Source organism: Pongo abelii, chromosome 1 (assembly GCF_028885655.2).
Source record: "Pongo abelii isolate AG06213 chromosome 1, NHGRI_mPonAbe1-v2.0_pri, whole genome shotgun sequence".
In the NCBI taxonomy this organism is placed as follows: domain Eukaryota; kingdom Metazoa; phylum Chordata; class Mammalia; order Primates; family Hominidae; genus Pongo; species Pongo abelii.
Window position 1 is genome coordinate 222,429,407 of NC_071985.2, and position 15,594 is coordinate 222,445,000.

The following is a 15,594-nucleotide window of genomic DNA, read 5'->3' on the forward strand; positions in this document are numbered from 1 at the left end:
TGGCCATCCGGGAACAGAGCGTGAGGTCAGCCTGGGGCTTGGGGCGTACCTTACCGGCCCCTCGGGCCTCGGCCCGCAGTCCCAGCCGCACCCTGAGCTGCGCCGTCCGCAGGAAGGGCCTGAGCTCAGCCGGCCGGAGCTGGGTGACGATGGCTCGCTGGACACCGCCGCGCGCTGCCAACTGCGCCGAGGCCTCTAGGACCCTGCGGGAGAGGGAGGAGTCTGCAGCCAGGGCCATCAGGGCCAGGACTCTCTGCAGGGAGCCCTCCCAGTGCCCTGCGGGAGGGGGCCCTCCAGGCCCAGCCGCATGCTGGGGCCCACCCACCTCCCACTCTCCCTCTTCTGGAGGGAGAATCTGGGTAAACAGGATGGAGAGCGGCCTGGAAGGAGAAAATCACAGACGGGGACAAGCATCCTGTTTAGGGGCAGAGAGGGGACAGTCCTGCCAGTGCCACTTTGCCTCCTCTTCCCTGGCAAGAGCGCGTTTATGGCGCTTGCTGAGTGACTGGCTGTGCTGGTGACTGCAAGGCAGGACCATTAGAGACTTCCCCAAGGAGGGGACACACAGCAAGAGGCGGTGCCAGGATGTGGCCCAGGACTAGATGGCCAGGGCGGCCTCTCCCTGTCACCCCCAGCCACCCTCTTGAACCTTTGCCCTGCCACCCAGCCACGAATTACGCTCTACCCCTGCCAAAAACAGGCTCGAGGCCTGAGCTGGAAGCACAGTGGGGCTGCGCTTAGACCACGGCACTCACCAGGCTCGCGGCTTCCAGGAAGCATGGGCTCGGCTGACCTGGCCCCGACAGGACTCACGCACCCACAGAGTCCAGCACCAGGTGCAGCACTGGGCTGCCTGGGCCCCAGCACTCTCTCCTGCCTGCTGCTGGGCCTCACGGTGCATGCCCGGGGCCACTGGCCATGCTGGGAAGGCCTGCAGGGCCCGGGCATTCTTCTGCTGCCCATCTTCCTGGCCTTGCTGCCCGCAGCTTCTCCAGCGGGCAAGGGAGGCCTGGGCCACACGCTGCTCCTGTGCCCTGGCTGCCGCTTCCTGGGCTTCCCGCCATGTGGCAAACACGGCCCCCAGTGCCCTTCTCCTCAGGCCATCCTGAAAGGCTTGATGCTGGGCCTGGAGCACCCCCGTGTCTCTTACAACCTCACACCAGGCCTGGAAGTAGCTGCAAAACAGACGCATTGGGCCAGGTGTGGTGACTCATGCTTGTAATCCCAGCACTTTGGGAGGCCAAGGTGAGTGAATCACCTGAAGTCAGTTTGAGACCAGCCTGACCAACATGGTGAAACCCTGTCTCTACTAAAAATACAAAAATTAGCCAGGTGTGGTGGTGGGCACCTGTAATCCCAGCTACTTGGGAGGCTGAGGCAGAAGAATTGCCTGAACCCAGGAGGCAGAGGTTGCAGTAAGCCGAGATCGCGCAACTGCACTCCAGCCTGGATGACAAGAGCAAAACTCCATCTCAAAAAAAAAAAAAAAAGCAAAACAAAACAAAAACAGATGCATGGGAGGGCTTGTCTCATTCTCAGAGTCAAAAGTCACATTTATTCAAAGTTACACCTGCAAATCTCCCACAAAACAGTAAACGACCAGTAACAGGTGAGAGCACTGGCTTTCCATCTTGGAACCTCAGCCTCAGAGGGCAGGGGCTGCCCTGCAAGGGGATGGGAACCAGCAGTAGGGGTTCAAGTTCCACATCAGCCATGCCCTGCTTCCCATCACATGCCCAAGTGGTTGGTGAGGGAGAGAAACACCATCTGTCACTCACTGAGAAACCAAGGAAAAAACCATCTACGGCCAGGCACAGTGGCTCACACCTGTAATCCCAGCACTTTGGGAGGCAGAGGTGGGCGGATCACCTGAGGTTGGGAGTTTGAGACCAGCCTGACCAACATGGAGAAACCCCGTCTCTACTAAAAATACAAAATTAGCCAGGTGTGGTGCCACATGCCTGTAATCCCACCTACTCGGGAGGCTGAGGCAGGAGAATCACTTGAACCCGGGAGGCGGAGGTTGTGGTGAGCCGAGATCGCACCATTGCACTCCAGCCTCGGCAACAAGAGCGAAACTGTGTCTCAAAAAAAAAAACAAAAAAACAAACAAAAAACCATCTGCACCCTCAGATGCAAAAGCACAGACGTCAGCCATTCTGTAGCCAACAGTTCACTGCCCCTATGGGGACACTGAACATTCACAAATTTATACTGAACTGTGGGAGAAGCCATTCTGTGTTCCTCTGCTTGGTTTTACAATATGCATTCATGAACTGTATACATGTTCCACCAGAGCATCTTAAATGAAGATTTCACTCTCTTCTCTTAGCGACGGTGTGCAGCAGAATTCTCCTTGCTGTAACTCCTCACAATGGGCATTATGGTAGATTTTCCGAGGAGTGGATTTCTCCTTCTCCTTTTTTTTTTTTTTTTTTTTTTTTGAGACGGAGTCTTGTTCTGTCACCCTGGCTGGAGTGCAGTGACGCAATCTCGGCTCACTGCAACCTCCGCCTCCCAGATTCAAGTGATTCTCCTGCCTGAGCCCAAGTAGCTGGGACTACAGGCACCTGCCACCATGCCCGTCTAATTTTTCATATTTTTAGTAGAGATGGGGTTTCATCATGTTGGCCAGGCTGGCCTCGAACTCCTGACCTCAAGTGATCCACCTGCCTTGGCCTCCCAAAGTGCTGGGATTATAGGTATGATCCACTGTTCCCAGCTGATTTCTCCCATCTGAATCATATCCTCTAAAACCAAAGAACTGACCTGGCCAGGAGCTGGACTCCCGGGGCTTGTTGGGGCCACAGGTTAGGGTTGGGGTTTGCCACCACTCCCAAATTAGATAATAAGGTGTCCGTGGTCATGGCCCTCTGTTTCCAGGCTAGAATATCCTTTCATGCCCCTTTTTTCCCAGGCCGTAGGCCTCCTATCTGGGCCACCGTCTGAGCTTCCCATCCCCTGGGTGCTCTCCTTGCTATTCCTTGGGTGGGGAGGATCAACACCCTCCCACCCCCAGGCCCACCCACCTCTGCAGTAGCAGCTGCTCTGGCCGGGTCACTGTGCGTCTCTGACGAGCAGCTGCCTGCTGCCAGCTCTGGAACACCGCCTTCTGCAGGCCCTGGAGGTGGATCTGCACCCATGTCTGGCACTTTTCATGCCGGAACTGCTGCCCTGGGGCCAGAGAGATGCTGAAGAGCCACTGGGTGCTCACCCCAGCCTCTCCCCATGGGCCTCTGCTCAGCCCTTCGCCCCCTCCCAGGTGGGAACAGAGGAGGCCGCCCTGACTGTCTGGGTTAAAAAGCCTCTATTACGGGTGTCCTGCTGGTGACCAGGCCAGCCCAGCTCATAGAGTTGTTGGGTTTGTATTTGTTAATTTTGCCACAATGTTTTCGAATCTGGAGAATTCAGGTAAAAATTTAATTTTCTTTTTTTTTTCTTTTTTGAGACGGTGTCTCACTCTGTCGCCCAGGCTGGAGTACAGTGGCCCGATCTCAGCTCACTGCAACCTCTGCCTCCTGGGTTCATGCCATTGTCCTGCCTCAGCCTCCCGAGTAGCTGGGACTACAGGCGCACACTACCATGCCTGGCTAATTTTGTGTATTTTTAGTAGAGACGGGGTTTCACCATGTTAGCCAGGATGGTCTCGATCTCCTGACCTCATGATCCGCCAGTCTGGGCCTCCCAAATTGCTGGGATTACAGGCGTGAGCCACTGCGCCCGGCCCAAAAATCTAATTTTCAATTTTTTTGTAAAAACTAGAAGTTCTGGAAACACTGGCTCAGTGTTCCTGCTGGGGAATGATTGGGCTGCATAAGCAGTTGTCCCCAGGGGACAGGACCTGACTTTCCAGAACCACTACAGCCCTGCCTGCCAGCTCATTAATGCGATGTGTTGGTGTAGTGGGCAGCCTCCAAGATAGCATCCTGTGTTCGTGTCCTGGGCAATGCCCTGCCTTGAATATGGGCTGGGTTTATTAATTTGCTTCTAACAGACAGAATTTGGCAGAAGCAATGGGATGTCACTTCTGATATCAGGTTATAAAAAGACTGGTTGGGGCCGGGTGCGGTGGCTCACGCTTGTAATCCCAGCACTTTGGAAGTCTGAGGTGAGTTGATCACTTGAGATCAGGAGTTCGAGACCAGCCTGGCCAACATGGTGAAACCCCGTCTCTACTAAAAATACAAAAATTAGCCAGGCGTGGTGGCGGATGCCTGTAATCCCAGCTACGAGGGGAGCTGAGGCAGGAGAATTGCTTGAACCCAGAGGGTAGAGGTTGCAGTGAGCTGAGATCGCACCACTGCATGCCTGGGCAACAGAGCGAGACTGTCTTAAAAAAAAAAAAAAAAAAAAAAAAAAAAAGACTGGTTGGGCCATCCAACAGCTCTTTTTGCCCAGAGGCCAAGACCCAGAGAGCAAGCCTGCCTTGGGTCCATCCCTCCTCCCTTCACTGGCCACATTCCTCAGGGCTTCTAACATACTGCACCCTCAGCCAGCTCTGCAAATCCAGTCCTTCCCACTGCCCTATTTTGCTGACCCCTTCCCACGCCTCAACTTCTCTCTCCACTGCTCTGCCCCACTGAGCCCTCCTCACCTCCTCCTGGGACCGTCCCTGACTAACTCTACTGGCCTCTAAGGGCACCATGACTCTGCCCACTTCTCTCCCAACTCAGGGATCAGACCAGTGACTCCTAGAGGCCAGGTGAGGATAAGGATGAAAATAAAGGTGATGAGGTAGGGACTACATTATCCCCATTTTACAGATGTGTAAGCTGAGTGAGACTCAGAGAGGTTAAGTAGGTTGTTTAAGGTTCACACAACCAGGGTATGGAAGAGCACGGATTCAAACTCAAGACTACAGAGTCCAAGCCCCCAGGTTCTGCTCTGCCACCCGACTCCTGGGTGTGCCCTGTGGGGGTCTCATCACCAGACTTCGCTAGGGGATGGGAGGGTGTGGGGGGTGGTGAGGCACTCTGCAGAGTCACTGTCCCTCTCGGAAATTTCGCAGCTGAGGTCTATTCATTTACTCATTCATAGCACAATGTGTAAGAGTTGGTAGGCCTGTTTTCTTTGAACCCAGCTAAGTCAGTGTCACAGCTCAGCGGACCTCTCTGATCAATTGCATTTGTCATCTATGGCTGTGTTACAAATTACCCAAGTACTTATTAGTTCTAAACCACAGATGTTTGTTATCTCACAGTTTCTCTGAGTCAGGAGTCCAGATGTAGCTTAGCCTCTGCCTCAAGTTCTCCCATGAGGTTACAGTCAAGTTGTTGGCCAGGGCTGCAGTCTGGGTCTCAGACAGACCCTGGCCCTGCCCTCACCCGCAGTGCCCCCGACCAAGTCTCCACTCACCCTGCCAGCAGGAGTACCAGTGGCATAGGGCATCTCGTGCCAGCCGCCAGCCCCGCTCCTGGGCCCACTGCTCCACCAGCCGCAACTGCACCAGCCGCTGACGCCACAGGCCCAGCACAGCCCTGCAGCTCCGATCCCAGGCCCGGTGGGAAGCCAGCTCTCTCCAGGCCCCTTGGGCTGTTGCCCAGCGGCTCCAGCTGAGGAAGATACTGGGAAAGGGAGGGTCCACCCTGAGGATGGCCACTGTCCCCCAAATCTCAGGCCAGCCCTGCCCCGCCCTCCTCTCTCTTCCCCTCCCCAGCAGCAGGAGGCTCTGGGTGACTCTTCTGTTTCCATTATGGGAGGGTGGGTTGCTGGGGACTGGAGGGGCCAAGCACCTCTCCCAGGGTCACGATGATGAGTGGTGGGGATAGGGTGGGACTCTAGACCCCCACTGCCAAGTCCTGTGCTCAACCGCTAGCCATAAACATTGCTATGGACTGAGCACTCACAACGTGCCACACACGGCATTGGGGAATGTATGTGCCCTGCCTCGCCATTGCCCCACTGAAGCGAGTACTATTAACCCCATTTTACAGACAGGCAAATAGGGCACAGAGAAGTTATGCAACTTGCCCAAGATCACACAGCCAGTGAGGGGCAAAGCTGGGATTAGAACCCAGGGAGACCAACTCTTATGCATTGTGCTAGAAATGAATAAATGAAGGAACCTCAGCTGCGAAATCTCCAAGAGGAACAGTGACTCTGTAGAGTGCCTTACCACTCCCCGACACCCTCTCAGTAGGACAGGGCTGGAAGACAGGAGGAACTGAAGCCCCCTGAGGTGCAGACCCCAAGGGGCTGCTGCTGTGAAGGCCAAGGGTGGATGGGAGAAGGGGCTGGGAAACAGTAAGTCCGTAGAGTGGCGGGCGGATGGGGAGGGGTCCCTACCGCCTCTGGAGGGTATGCCAGTACCACCTGGCTGTGCCCTGGAACTGCTGGGCCCGTGCCTGCCAGAGCAGAAGGCACTGCCCCTGCTGTCGCTGCCCAGCTGCCCACAGAAGGCTCCCCTGGAGAGTATCCTGGAGGGCGGGGGCCCTGGGAACCTGGGGAAGGAGATGTGGAGTCCTGGGTCCCCCACCCTGTCCCCTTCCCACAATCTCCACCAACCCACCCCTACCTGCCCCAGCCCGTCCCCACCCACCTACCTCTCACCTTCTCCAGAGAGTCTTGTAGTATGCTGCTGCCCAGTGGCTCCAGAGCCGAGGGGGTCTTGGTGCAGCTTGATGTGGCATCTGGGCCCAATGCCCTCAAGTGCCACCATCTCAGGCTGCGCTGCAGCATCCGCTGCTGCAGGCCTTGGAAGAAGGAGCTAGAGAAGGGGCAGGTGAGTGCCCCACCCAGCCTCACCCTGAGGCTGTGCAGGGTGGCCAAGCAGGGGCTACCCCACCCTGGCCGCTGTGAAAGAGATGGGCTGAAAGGGTGCTCGCCACAGGCCAGACACTGGGCTAGCGTTCCACACTGCCGCCCCCAGCAGTGGCTGCATGCTGGGATCACTGGGGGCCTCAAGAGATACCGATGCCCACCAGGGTCCCACCCTAGATTCTGCTAGATTCTGACTTAATGGTCAGGGTACAGCCTGGGCTTCCAGACTTTTTCTAGGGTTCTCTGAGTGACCTCAGTGAGCAGCTGAGACTGGGCTGACTGGGCTGATGCTCTTTTTATTTATTTATTTATTTATTTTTGAGACAGGGTCTGGCTCTGTGACCCAGGCTGGAGTGCAGTGGCACAATCTTAGCTCACTGCAACCTCTGCCTCCTGGGTTCAAGCTATTCTCCTGCCTCAGCCTCCTGAGTAGCTGGGATTACAGGTGCGTGCCACCACATCTGGCTAACCGAGCTAAGAGCATTAGCTCTTAGCTAATGCAGGACCTGCATCACTGGCTGGCCTCATCATGCTCCTGGGGCGGGCTGGGAGCCCATGCAGCTGATCAGAGGTGGAGCTGAGCCCTAGGCCCAGGAACCCCAGACTCCAGAGCCCACCCCTACAACCACACCAGTACTTCTGCCTCCACTCACTTATAAAGATAAGAAAGCTGAGCCCGGGGGAAGGTCATTTCCCCAAACTCCAAATAGCAGCAGACCTGGGACTCATCTAGGCCAGGAGGGTGCCCCGGGAGAGCTGCCAGGAGATATGAACTGTGCCCTGAAGTCCAAAGGCCAGAGGATGGGCTGGAAAGGGAGGGCCTAGGGGTTGTGGGGCAGGCATGTGAGCAGTGCCCCCACATTCTGAAAGGTCACGGTGAATTGAATTCCCCTGGAGTTGCAGGGGTACACTGAAAGAGGCTGAGGGTCCAAGTGGACCACATGGGTGTGTGGTTTTCAAGGACAGAATTCTTTTTTTTTTTTTGAGATGGATTCTCGCTCTGTCGTCCAGGGTGCAGTGGCATGATCTTGGCTCACTGCAACCTCTGCTTCCTAGGTTCAAGCCATTCTTCTGCCTCAGCCTCCCAAGTAGCTGGGATTACAGGCGAGCGCCACCACGCCTGGCTAACTTTTGTATTTTTAGTAGAGATGGGGTTTCGCCATGTTCACCAGGCTGGTCTCGAACTCCTGACCTCAGGTGATCCACTAGCCTCAGCCTCTTAAAGTGCTGGGATTACAGGTGTGAGCCACCGCACCCAGCCAAGGACAGCATTCTTAACCCTGCAACTGCTGGCTTCCATTCCTCCTGACATCCCCTCCGGGAAGCTGGCTTCTCCTGATCGCCACCCTCCCCTCATTTACAGCCTTCGTCTGGGCTCTGAATTCCAGCAGTGACCATCTTGTGTGGGGGCAGCACCAAGGTCTCACCACAGGACCTTCTGGCTCCTGACTCCCACTGGGATTTACAGCAAGCTGCTCCAGCCCTCTGAGCCTCAGTTTCTCTAGTCATGTAATGAGGCCAATGGGAGAGGAGATAAGAGCTTGATCCCTGGCTCCTGCCCTTGTTCCTTTACAGTATTTATTCTGTGCCTGCAACATGCCAGGCACCTGCAGGGAGCTGGGAGCCAGCGGTGACAGCCAGACAGACATGGTTCCTGCCACCAGGGACTTACACTTGGCAGAGAGACGGACATTCACTAGGGTTCCGGCCACCCCTGTAGAGCTCCATGTCTGCATCTCTGGCAGCCCCCTGGCCCCTAGTGGCCCTCTGCTCAATCACTGTTCCAGTGTCCCTAGGCCACCTCCCAGGGCCTGACATCGGCTGGGCACCTCAGTGTGCCAGGCCCTGTGCAGGGCCATGGGGAGGAGTGGGATGCAGTTACTGCCCTATGGGATATTCCTCCCACATTCCTCCTCGTGCTGAGCACTGCTCACGTGCCCACCCCACAGCCCCTAGGCCCAACCCCAGGTCACAAGCTCGAGGACACCTACTTGGCCCACTGGCGCTGGAAAAGCCGCATCTTCCACAACAGCAGCGCCCGGCAGAGGGCCAGTGTCCGGCAGGCATCCTGCAGGGAGCCCCGGCCTTGCTTCTGCAGCCCCTGGGCCTGGCCCACTGTACCCAGGCCACAGGCTCCAGGGCCTGCGGTGTAGAGAGCCTCACGTCCTAAGAAACCATCAAGAGTCCAGTCAGCTGCCTCCCTACTGACCTCACTCTGCCCATAGCCATTGATACCTGCTGCCTCGGGCCCCTCTTGGGAGCTCTCCCCTCTTATTCCGTCCCACCGCTTCTAAGTCCTCCCCTCCAGGTCACCTCAAAGATCCCATCTTCCCCAGTTAAGTGTTTTTTTTTTTTTGTTTGTTTGTTTGTTTTGAGACAGAGTTTTGCCCTTGTCGCCCAGGCTGGAATGCAATGGCATGATCTCAGCTCACTGCAACCTCCGCCTCCTGGGTTCAAGCGATTCTCCTGCTTCAGCCTCCCGAGTAGCTGGAATTACAGGCATGTGCCACCACACCCGGCTAAGTTTTGTATTTTTAGTAGACACAGGGTTTCACCATATTGGCCAGGCTGGTCTTGAACTCCTGACCTTGGGTGATCCACTCTCCTCGGCCTCCCAAAGTTCTGGGATTACAGGCGTGAGCCACTACACCGGGCCCCCAGTTAAGTTTTGGGGTGGGGGTTAGGGCTGTGTGTCCCCCATCACACCAGGAGCTTCCCAAGAGCAGGGCCCACATCCCTTCCGGGCAGGATCTGGGATAACCAGCACCGAGAGAGCCTGCAGTGGGAGGAGCAGAACCAAGTCTCTCACCCACAGCAGCTCGTAATGGGACATAGGGATGTGGCTCAGCCAGGGCCTGCCCACTCTGGGACCCCTCCTGCACCCTCCCAGGCCTACAGGCTGCCCTCCTAGAAAGCCCCAGTTCTACCACCTCCCACAAGAATTCACATATTCAACTGTGGACCACTGAAGAAGGGGCTTAAGTGACACAGTTTGCTGGGGCGGAAGCCAACACTAGCTCACCTGCTTTCTGCCGGCAGAGGGACAGCTGGGTCACCTTTGCCCCATCTGACTCCCGGAGCTGCTTCATCCGCACCCACTGTTCCAGGCATTTCCTCAGGGTCCCTGTCCGGCGGTCAGCCAGGTGGTCTCGGTACCAGGACCCTCTTTGCACAAACTGCTGCCACGCCCCGAAGCACCTGGGAGAACAGAGGGAAAGTACCCATGTCAATTGCAAGGTCTGATGACTGCGGCTCCAGCTGCCTGCCGTTGCCAGACACGCTACCCAGGACTTGGGCAAGCCGCTTCATCTCTCTGAGCCTCCGTGTTTTGTTGTTGTTGTGTAGACGGAGTTTCGCTCTTTTCGCCCAGGCTGGAGTGCAATGGTGCGATCTCTGGTCACTGCAACCTCCGCCTCCTGGGTTCAAGCGATTCTCCTGCATCAGTCTCCCGAGTAGCTGAGACTACAAGCATGCACCACCATGCCCGGCTAATTTTTTTTTAATTTTTAGTAGAGATGGGGTTTCTCCATGTTGGCCAGGCTGGTCTTGAACTCCTGACCTCAAGTGATCCAGCCGCCTTGGCCTCCCAAAGTGTTGGGATTACAGGCTTGAGCCACCGTGCCTGGCCAAGCCTCTGTTTTCTCATCTGTAAAATGGGGCTGCTTTGAAGATGCATTGCATGTCACCTGCTCAGGCCATGACACTATCACCTCTGGCAGCGTGGTGGCCTCAGTAGCCTCTGACCTGGCCTCCCTGCATCCACTCTCGGCCTCCTCCAATCATTTCCTATTCAGTAACCCAGTGGTGTTTTTCCAATCTCAAATCAAATCATCAGAGTCACCTGCTGATCCTCCAGCGGTAGCCTCCTTGCTCTACCATCAAATTTCAACCCCTCCCCACGGCCAACAAGGTGCTGATCTGGCCCCCACAGATTTTTCCAATCTCATCTTCAACTACCCTCAGTCCCCCTACCCTGTACTAACAAGGGTCCAATTCGGCTCTGCTACGCCTCAGGATCTTACACTCCTGGCCAGAGGCCTCTGAACCCTCTACCCTTCTCTGATCTTCCTCCACCAGGCAACTCTTCATCCTTCACATCGCCACTGAACCTTGGTCTAGGTCAGCTTCCTGCACTAAACATTCTCACAGAAAACTACACCAGGGGGATGTAGTCAGCAAAATGCAGACAGTGGGAAACTAGCAGGCAAACAAGTTGATTTCTTCAACAAATAACATGCAATAAAAAAAATGAAGGGGAGCCTATAGTTTACAAAGATTTTAACAGGCCGGGCGTGGTGGCTCACACCTGTAATCCCAGCACTCAGGGAAGCCGAGGCGGGAGGATTGCTTGAGCCCAGGCTGGAGTGCAGTGGTGTGATCATGGCTCACCAGTGGGCCTCTGTCTCTACCAAAATTTTTTAAAATTCGCCAGGCATGGTAGCTCACACCTGTAATCTCAGCACTTTGGGAGGCCAAGGTGGGCGAATTGCTTGAGTCCAGGAGTTCGAGGCCAGCCTGAGCAACATGGCAAAAAATTAAATCTCTACAAACAATTTAAAAATTAGCCAGGTGTGGTGGTATGCACCTATAGTCCCAGCTACTTGGAGGCAGAGGTGAGAGGATCCCTTGAGCCTAGGAATTTGAGGCTACAGTGAGCCATGATTGCGCCACTGCACTCCAGCCTGGGTGACACAGTAAGACCCTGTCTCTAATTTTTTTTTTAATTAAAAATAAAAAGACTTGAATGACTTATCAACCAACTGCCATACATGGACCTTATTGCAAACTCTAATACAATATATACTTGCAAATGTGAATACTGGCCAGATATTCGTATTAAGGAACAGTTGTTTCATTATTTTTTAGGTGTGAGAGTGGTATTGTGGTTATGTTTTTATTATTTATTTCTTTACTTATTTCTGAGATGGAGTCTCACTCCTAGGCTGGAGTGCAGTGGTACGATCTCGGCTCATTGCAACCTCTGCCTCCCGGGTTCAAGCAATTCTCGTGCCTCAGCTTCCCGAGTAGCTGGGATTACAGGTGTTCACCATCATGCTCGACAAATTTTTGTATTTTTAGTAGAGACAGGGTTTCACCATGTTGTCCAGGCTGGTCTCGAACTCCTGACCTCAAGTGATCCACCTGCCTCGGCCTCCCAAAGTGCTGGGATTACAGGCATGAGCCACTGAGCCTGGCCAGTGGTTATGTTTCTAAAGAGTCCTTATCTTTTAGAGAGGCATACAAAAATATTTATGGATGAAATGGTATAATGCATGGGATTTGCCTCTAAATAATTTGGAGCGGGGGATGTATTTGGAGTACACATGAAACAAGCTTCAAGAGAGGCTGATTTTGTTGAAGCTGGGTGATTGGTGTGCTGAGGATTATTATCCTATCTGCTCTACTTTTGAGTAAGATAAAAATGCCCCACAGGCCGGGTGCGGTGGCTCATGCCTATAATCCCAGCACTTTGGGAGGCCGAGGTGGGTGGATCACCTGAGGTCAGGACCAGCCTGACCAATATGGTGAAACCCCGACTCTGCTAAAAATACAAAAAAATTAGCCGGGCGTGGTGGCGTGCGCCTGTAGTCCCAGCTACTTGGGAGGTGAGGCAGGAGAATCGCTTGAGCCCAGGAGGTGGAGGTTGCAATGAGCCGAGATCGTGCCACTGCACTCCAGCCTGGGTGACAGAGCGAGACTCCGTCTCAAAAAAAACCAAAAAAATTAATTAATTAATTAAAATAATAATAATAATAATGCCCCATAATAAAAAGTTAACCACCAGGGAGCAAAAAAAAGAAACTCATAGATCTATGTTCCTTCTCTTCACAACACTTAAGCCAGGTGGTATTCACATACACCCTTGGGACTGCTAGTTTCCTGTCTGTTCCCCCACCAGCCACGGGTTCCACTGTGATGATGGGCATAGGTGGGAGGCTGGGATTAAGCTTTGCTTATAACCAAATCCCAGCCAGCAGGGCAGGCTAGCATGTTCTAGTCATGTTCAGTCGATAGCTGCTTCCATTTCCTATTTGCATCCTTGCCTCTCAATACTAGGATTCAAGAGCTGACTTAAAGGGAAGTAGGGGCCAGGCATGCTGGCTTACGCCTGTAATCCCAGCACTTTGGGAGGCCAAGGTGGGCAGATCACTTGAGTTCAGGAGTTCGAGACCAGCCTGGGCAACATGGTGGAACCCTGTCTCTATCAAAAATACAAAAAATTAGCTGTGTGTGGTGGCGCATGCTTATGGTCCCAGCTACTCAGGAGGCTGAGGGGGGAGGATCGCTTGAGCCAGGGAGGTGGAGGGTGCAGTGAGCAAGATGGTGCCACCGTACTTCAGCCTAGGTGACAGAGTGAGATCCCATCTCAAAAAAAAAAGGGAAGGGCGTCCTACCTGCACAGCCAAGCTCTCTGGTGCTGGGGGCTCAGTGGGGCCGCCCAGGCTACACCTGCAGCAGTAGAGTGCCAGGCCTGGGGGAAGCTCCCTGTCCTCTGTGTGGCCCTGGTGGCCTTGCGCCAAGTCTCCCTCTCCTGTCTGGCTCGTTTCTTCTGTTGGCACCACAGGAAGAACACTAAGGAGAAAGGGAGGAGGGAGAGAAAAGAGAGAGTAAGCAGACGGGAGGATCCGAGACAGGAGGGGCCCCTGACACGTGGGGTGCCTGTCGCAGGGGACCCCCCATCTCTGAGTAAGTGAAGTCTAGCTCCAATACTCCAGCATCTGGTGTGGGCCTGCATCAGTGTATCAGCCCAGAAATGCAGGCCGTGCTCCTCTCATGCTGTGTGTCCTCAAACTAGTTGCTTAACTTCTCTGTGCCTCAGTTCCCCATCCGTAAAATGGGCACAATTCTTCTTGGGGGTCACTGTGAGGCTCAAATGAGATTGTCTCTGGGAATGTGCCAAAGCAGATGCACAATAAACGTTCATTCACCCAGGGTCCCCCGCCCCTGCCCAGTGTGGAGCTCGGGCCCTGCGTGGCCAGGCTCCATCTCCCCGCTTTCCCAGCACCCCACATCTCACCAACCAGTTGCAGGGCCTGCAGGATCTGGACTCTCTTGTCTCTGCTGTCTGTTCTCTGCCTAGGATGTGACAGAAGCCACTGAGCTCTCTCCTCCTCGCTCAGACTTCCTGGACTTAAAGCGAAGTTGCCCAGAGAGAAGCTGATGACCCGGGAGGGAGGGCACAAGGTCCCAACCTGTCCACCACACCCCAGGCAGGTGCGGTCTGCCCTTGGGAGCAGGGGGCACTGAGTCCCCCTACCCTCTTCTGGACAGTTCATTTTATGTCGGATTTAAAAGCTATTGCTGGGGGGAGGTTCTGCTCTTGATTTATTCTCTTTAATACTATTTGGATTTTTTTTTAAACAACAAACATGTATTAAAATAAATATCATTTAAATAATTATTTAAATACATTTGTTCAGTTTAAAAATAAGAACATGGCCAGGTGTGGTGGCCCACACCTGTAATCCCAGGACTTTAGGAGGCTGAGATGGGCAGATCACTTGAAGCCAGGAGTTTGAGACCAGCCTGGCCAACATAGCGAAACTCCATCTCTACTACAAAAAAAAAAAAAAAAATATATATATATATATATATATATATATATATATATATATACACACACACACACACACACACACACACTGCCAGGGGTGATACACACACACAAACACACACAAATTAGCCAGTGCGGTGGCACACACTTGTAGTCCCAGCTACTTGGGAGGCTGAGGCATGAGAATTGCTTGAGCCTGGGAGGCACAGGTGGTAGTGTGCAGAGATCACACTACTGTACTCCAGCCTGGGTGACAGAGCGAGGCTCTGTTTCAAAAAAGAAAAAAAAGAAAAATACCCAACTGTAGTAGAGAATTGGGGAAATAAAGAAAAAAATAACCAGAGGCCGGGCACAGTGGCTCACACCTGTAATCCCAGCACTTTGGGAGGCTGAGGCAGGCAGATCACTTGAGGCCAGGAGTTTGAGACCAGCCTGACCAACATGGCAAAACCCAATCTTTACTAAAAATACAAAAATTAGCCAGGCGTAGTGGCGGGCACCTGTAATCCCAGCTACTCGGGAGGCTGAGGCGGGAGAATCGCTTGAACCCAGGAGGCGGAGGTTGCAGTGAGCCAGATTGTTCCACTGCACTCCAGCCTGGGCAACGGAGCAAGACTCTGACTCAAAAAGAAAAAAAAGAAAAAAAAAAAAGAAAAATATAACCAACTTTAATCCCACTGCCCGAGAGATAAGCATAGTTTCCATTTTAGCATTTTTAAATGAAATATTTTTTACTCCTTAATTGTGGCAAAATACACATCAGACAGTTTACCATTGTAACCATTTTTAAGTGTACAGTTAAGCAGTGTTAGGGATTTTCACATTGCACATTTTTGGGGTTTTTTTTTCCTTCTGGTCCTTTTTCTATGCACCGTGTGGTTTCTATGCAACTATGTGGTTGGGAAAAATATTTTTGATACATTTTTATGCTCCTTTAAGAAAAATTTAACATTGCCACACCATTTTCCCTTGTTTTTAAAAAATGCTATGCAAATATTCATAAAAATACTTCCAGGGAGGGGACTATGAGAGGATGAAGCTTTCAAGTTAATTAATATACTTCCAACTATTTGGAATATTTTTCAAATTGAGCATGCATTACTGCTATGATTGGAAACAAAACCAACAAAAAATCTTCCTGGCCAGGCGCAGTGGCTCACGCCTGTAATCCCAGCTCTTTGGGAGGCTGAGGTGGGCAGATCACGAGGTCAGGAGATGGAGACCATCCTGGCTAATATGGTGAAACCCCATCTCTACTAAAAATACGAAAAATTAGCCGG

At 53.3% G+C, this 15,594-nt stretch overlaps 1 protein-coding gene across 1 annotated transcript in view; it reads right to left on the bottom strand.

Moving 5' to 3' along the window:
- The window catches only part of C1H1orf167 (chromosome 1 C1orf167 homolog), a 29,705-nt gene that overhangs the window by 4,510 nt on the left and 9,601 nt on the right, over positions 1-15,594 (bottom strand). The window contains exons 7-16 of the mRNA XM_054541682.2: positions 13,778-13,836; positions 13,155-13,332; positions 9,782-9,957; positions 8,751-8,925; positions 6,550-6,706; positions 6,286-6,440; positions 5,356-5,564; positions 3,030-3,174; positions 756-1,175; positions 50-203 (exon numbers count right to left, since the gene is read on the bottom strand). Of these exons, the coding sequence (XP_054397657.1) occupies positions 50-203; positions 756-1,175; positions 3,030-3,174; positions 5,356-5,564; positions 6,286-6,440; positions 6,550-6,706; positions 8,751-8,925; positions 9,782-9,957; positions 13,155-13,332; positions 13,778-13,836 (1,828 nt within the window). The remainder of the gene's footprint in view (positions 1-49; positions 204-755; positions 1,176-3,029; positions 3,175-5,355; positions 5,565-6,285; positions 6,441-6,549; positions 6,707-8,750; positions 8,926-9,781; positions 9,958-13,154; positions 13,333-13,777; positions 13,837-15,594) is intronic.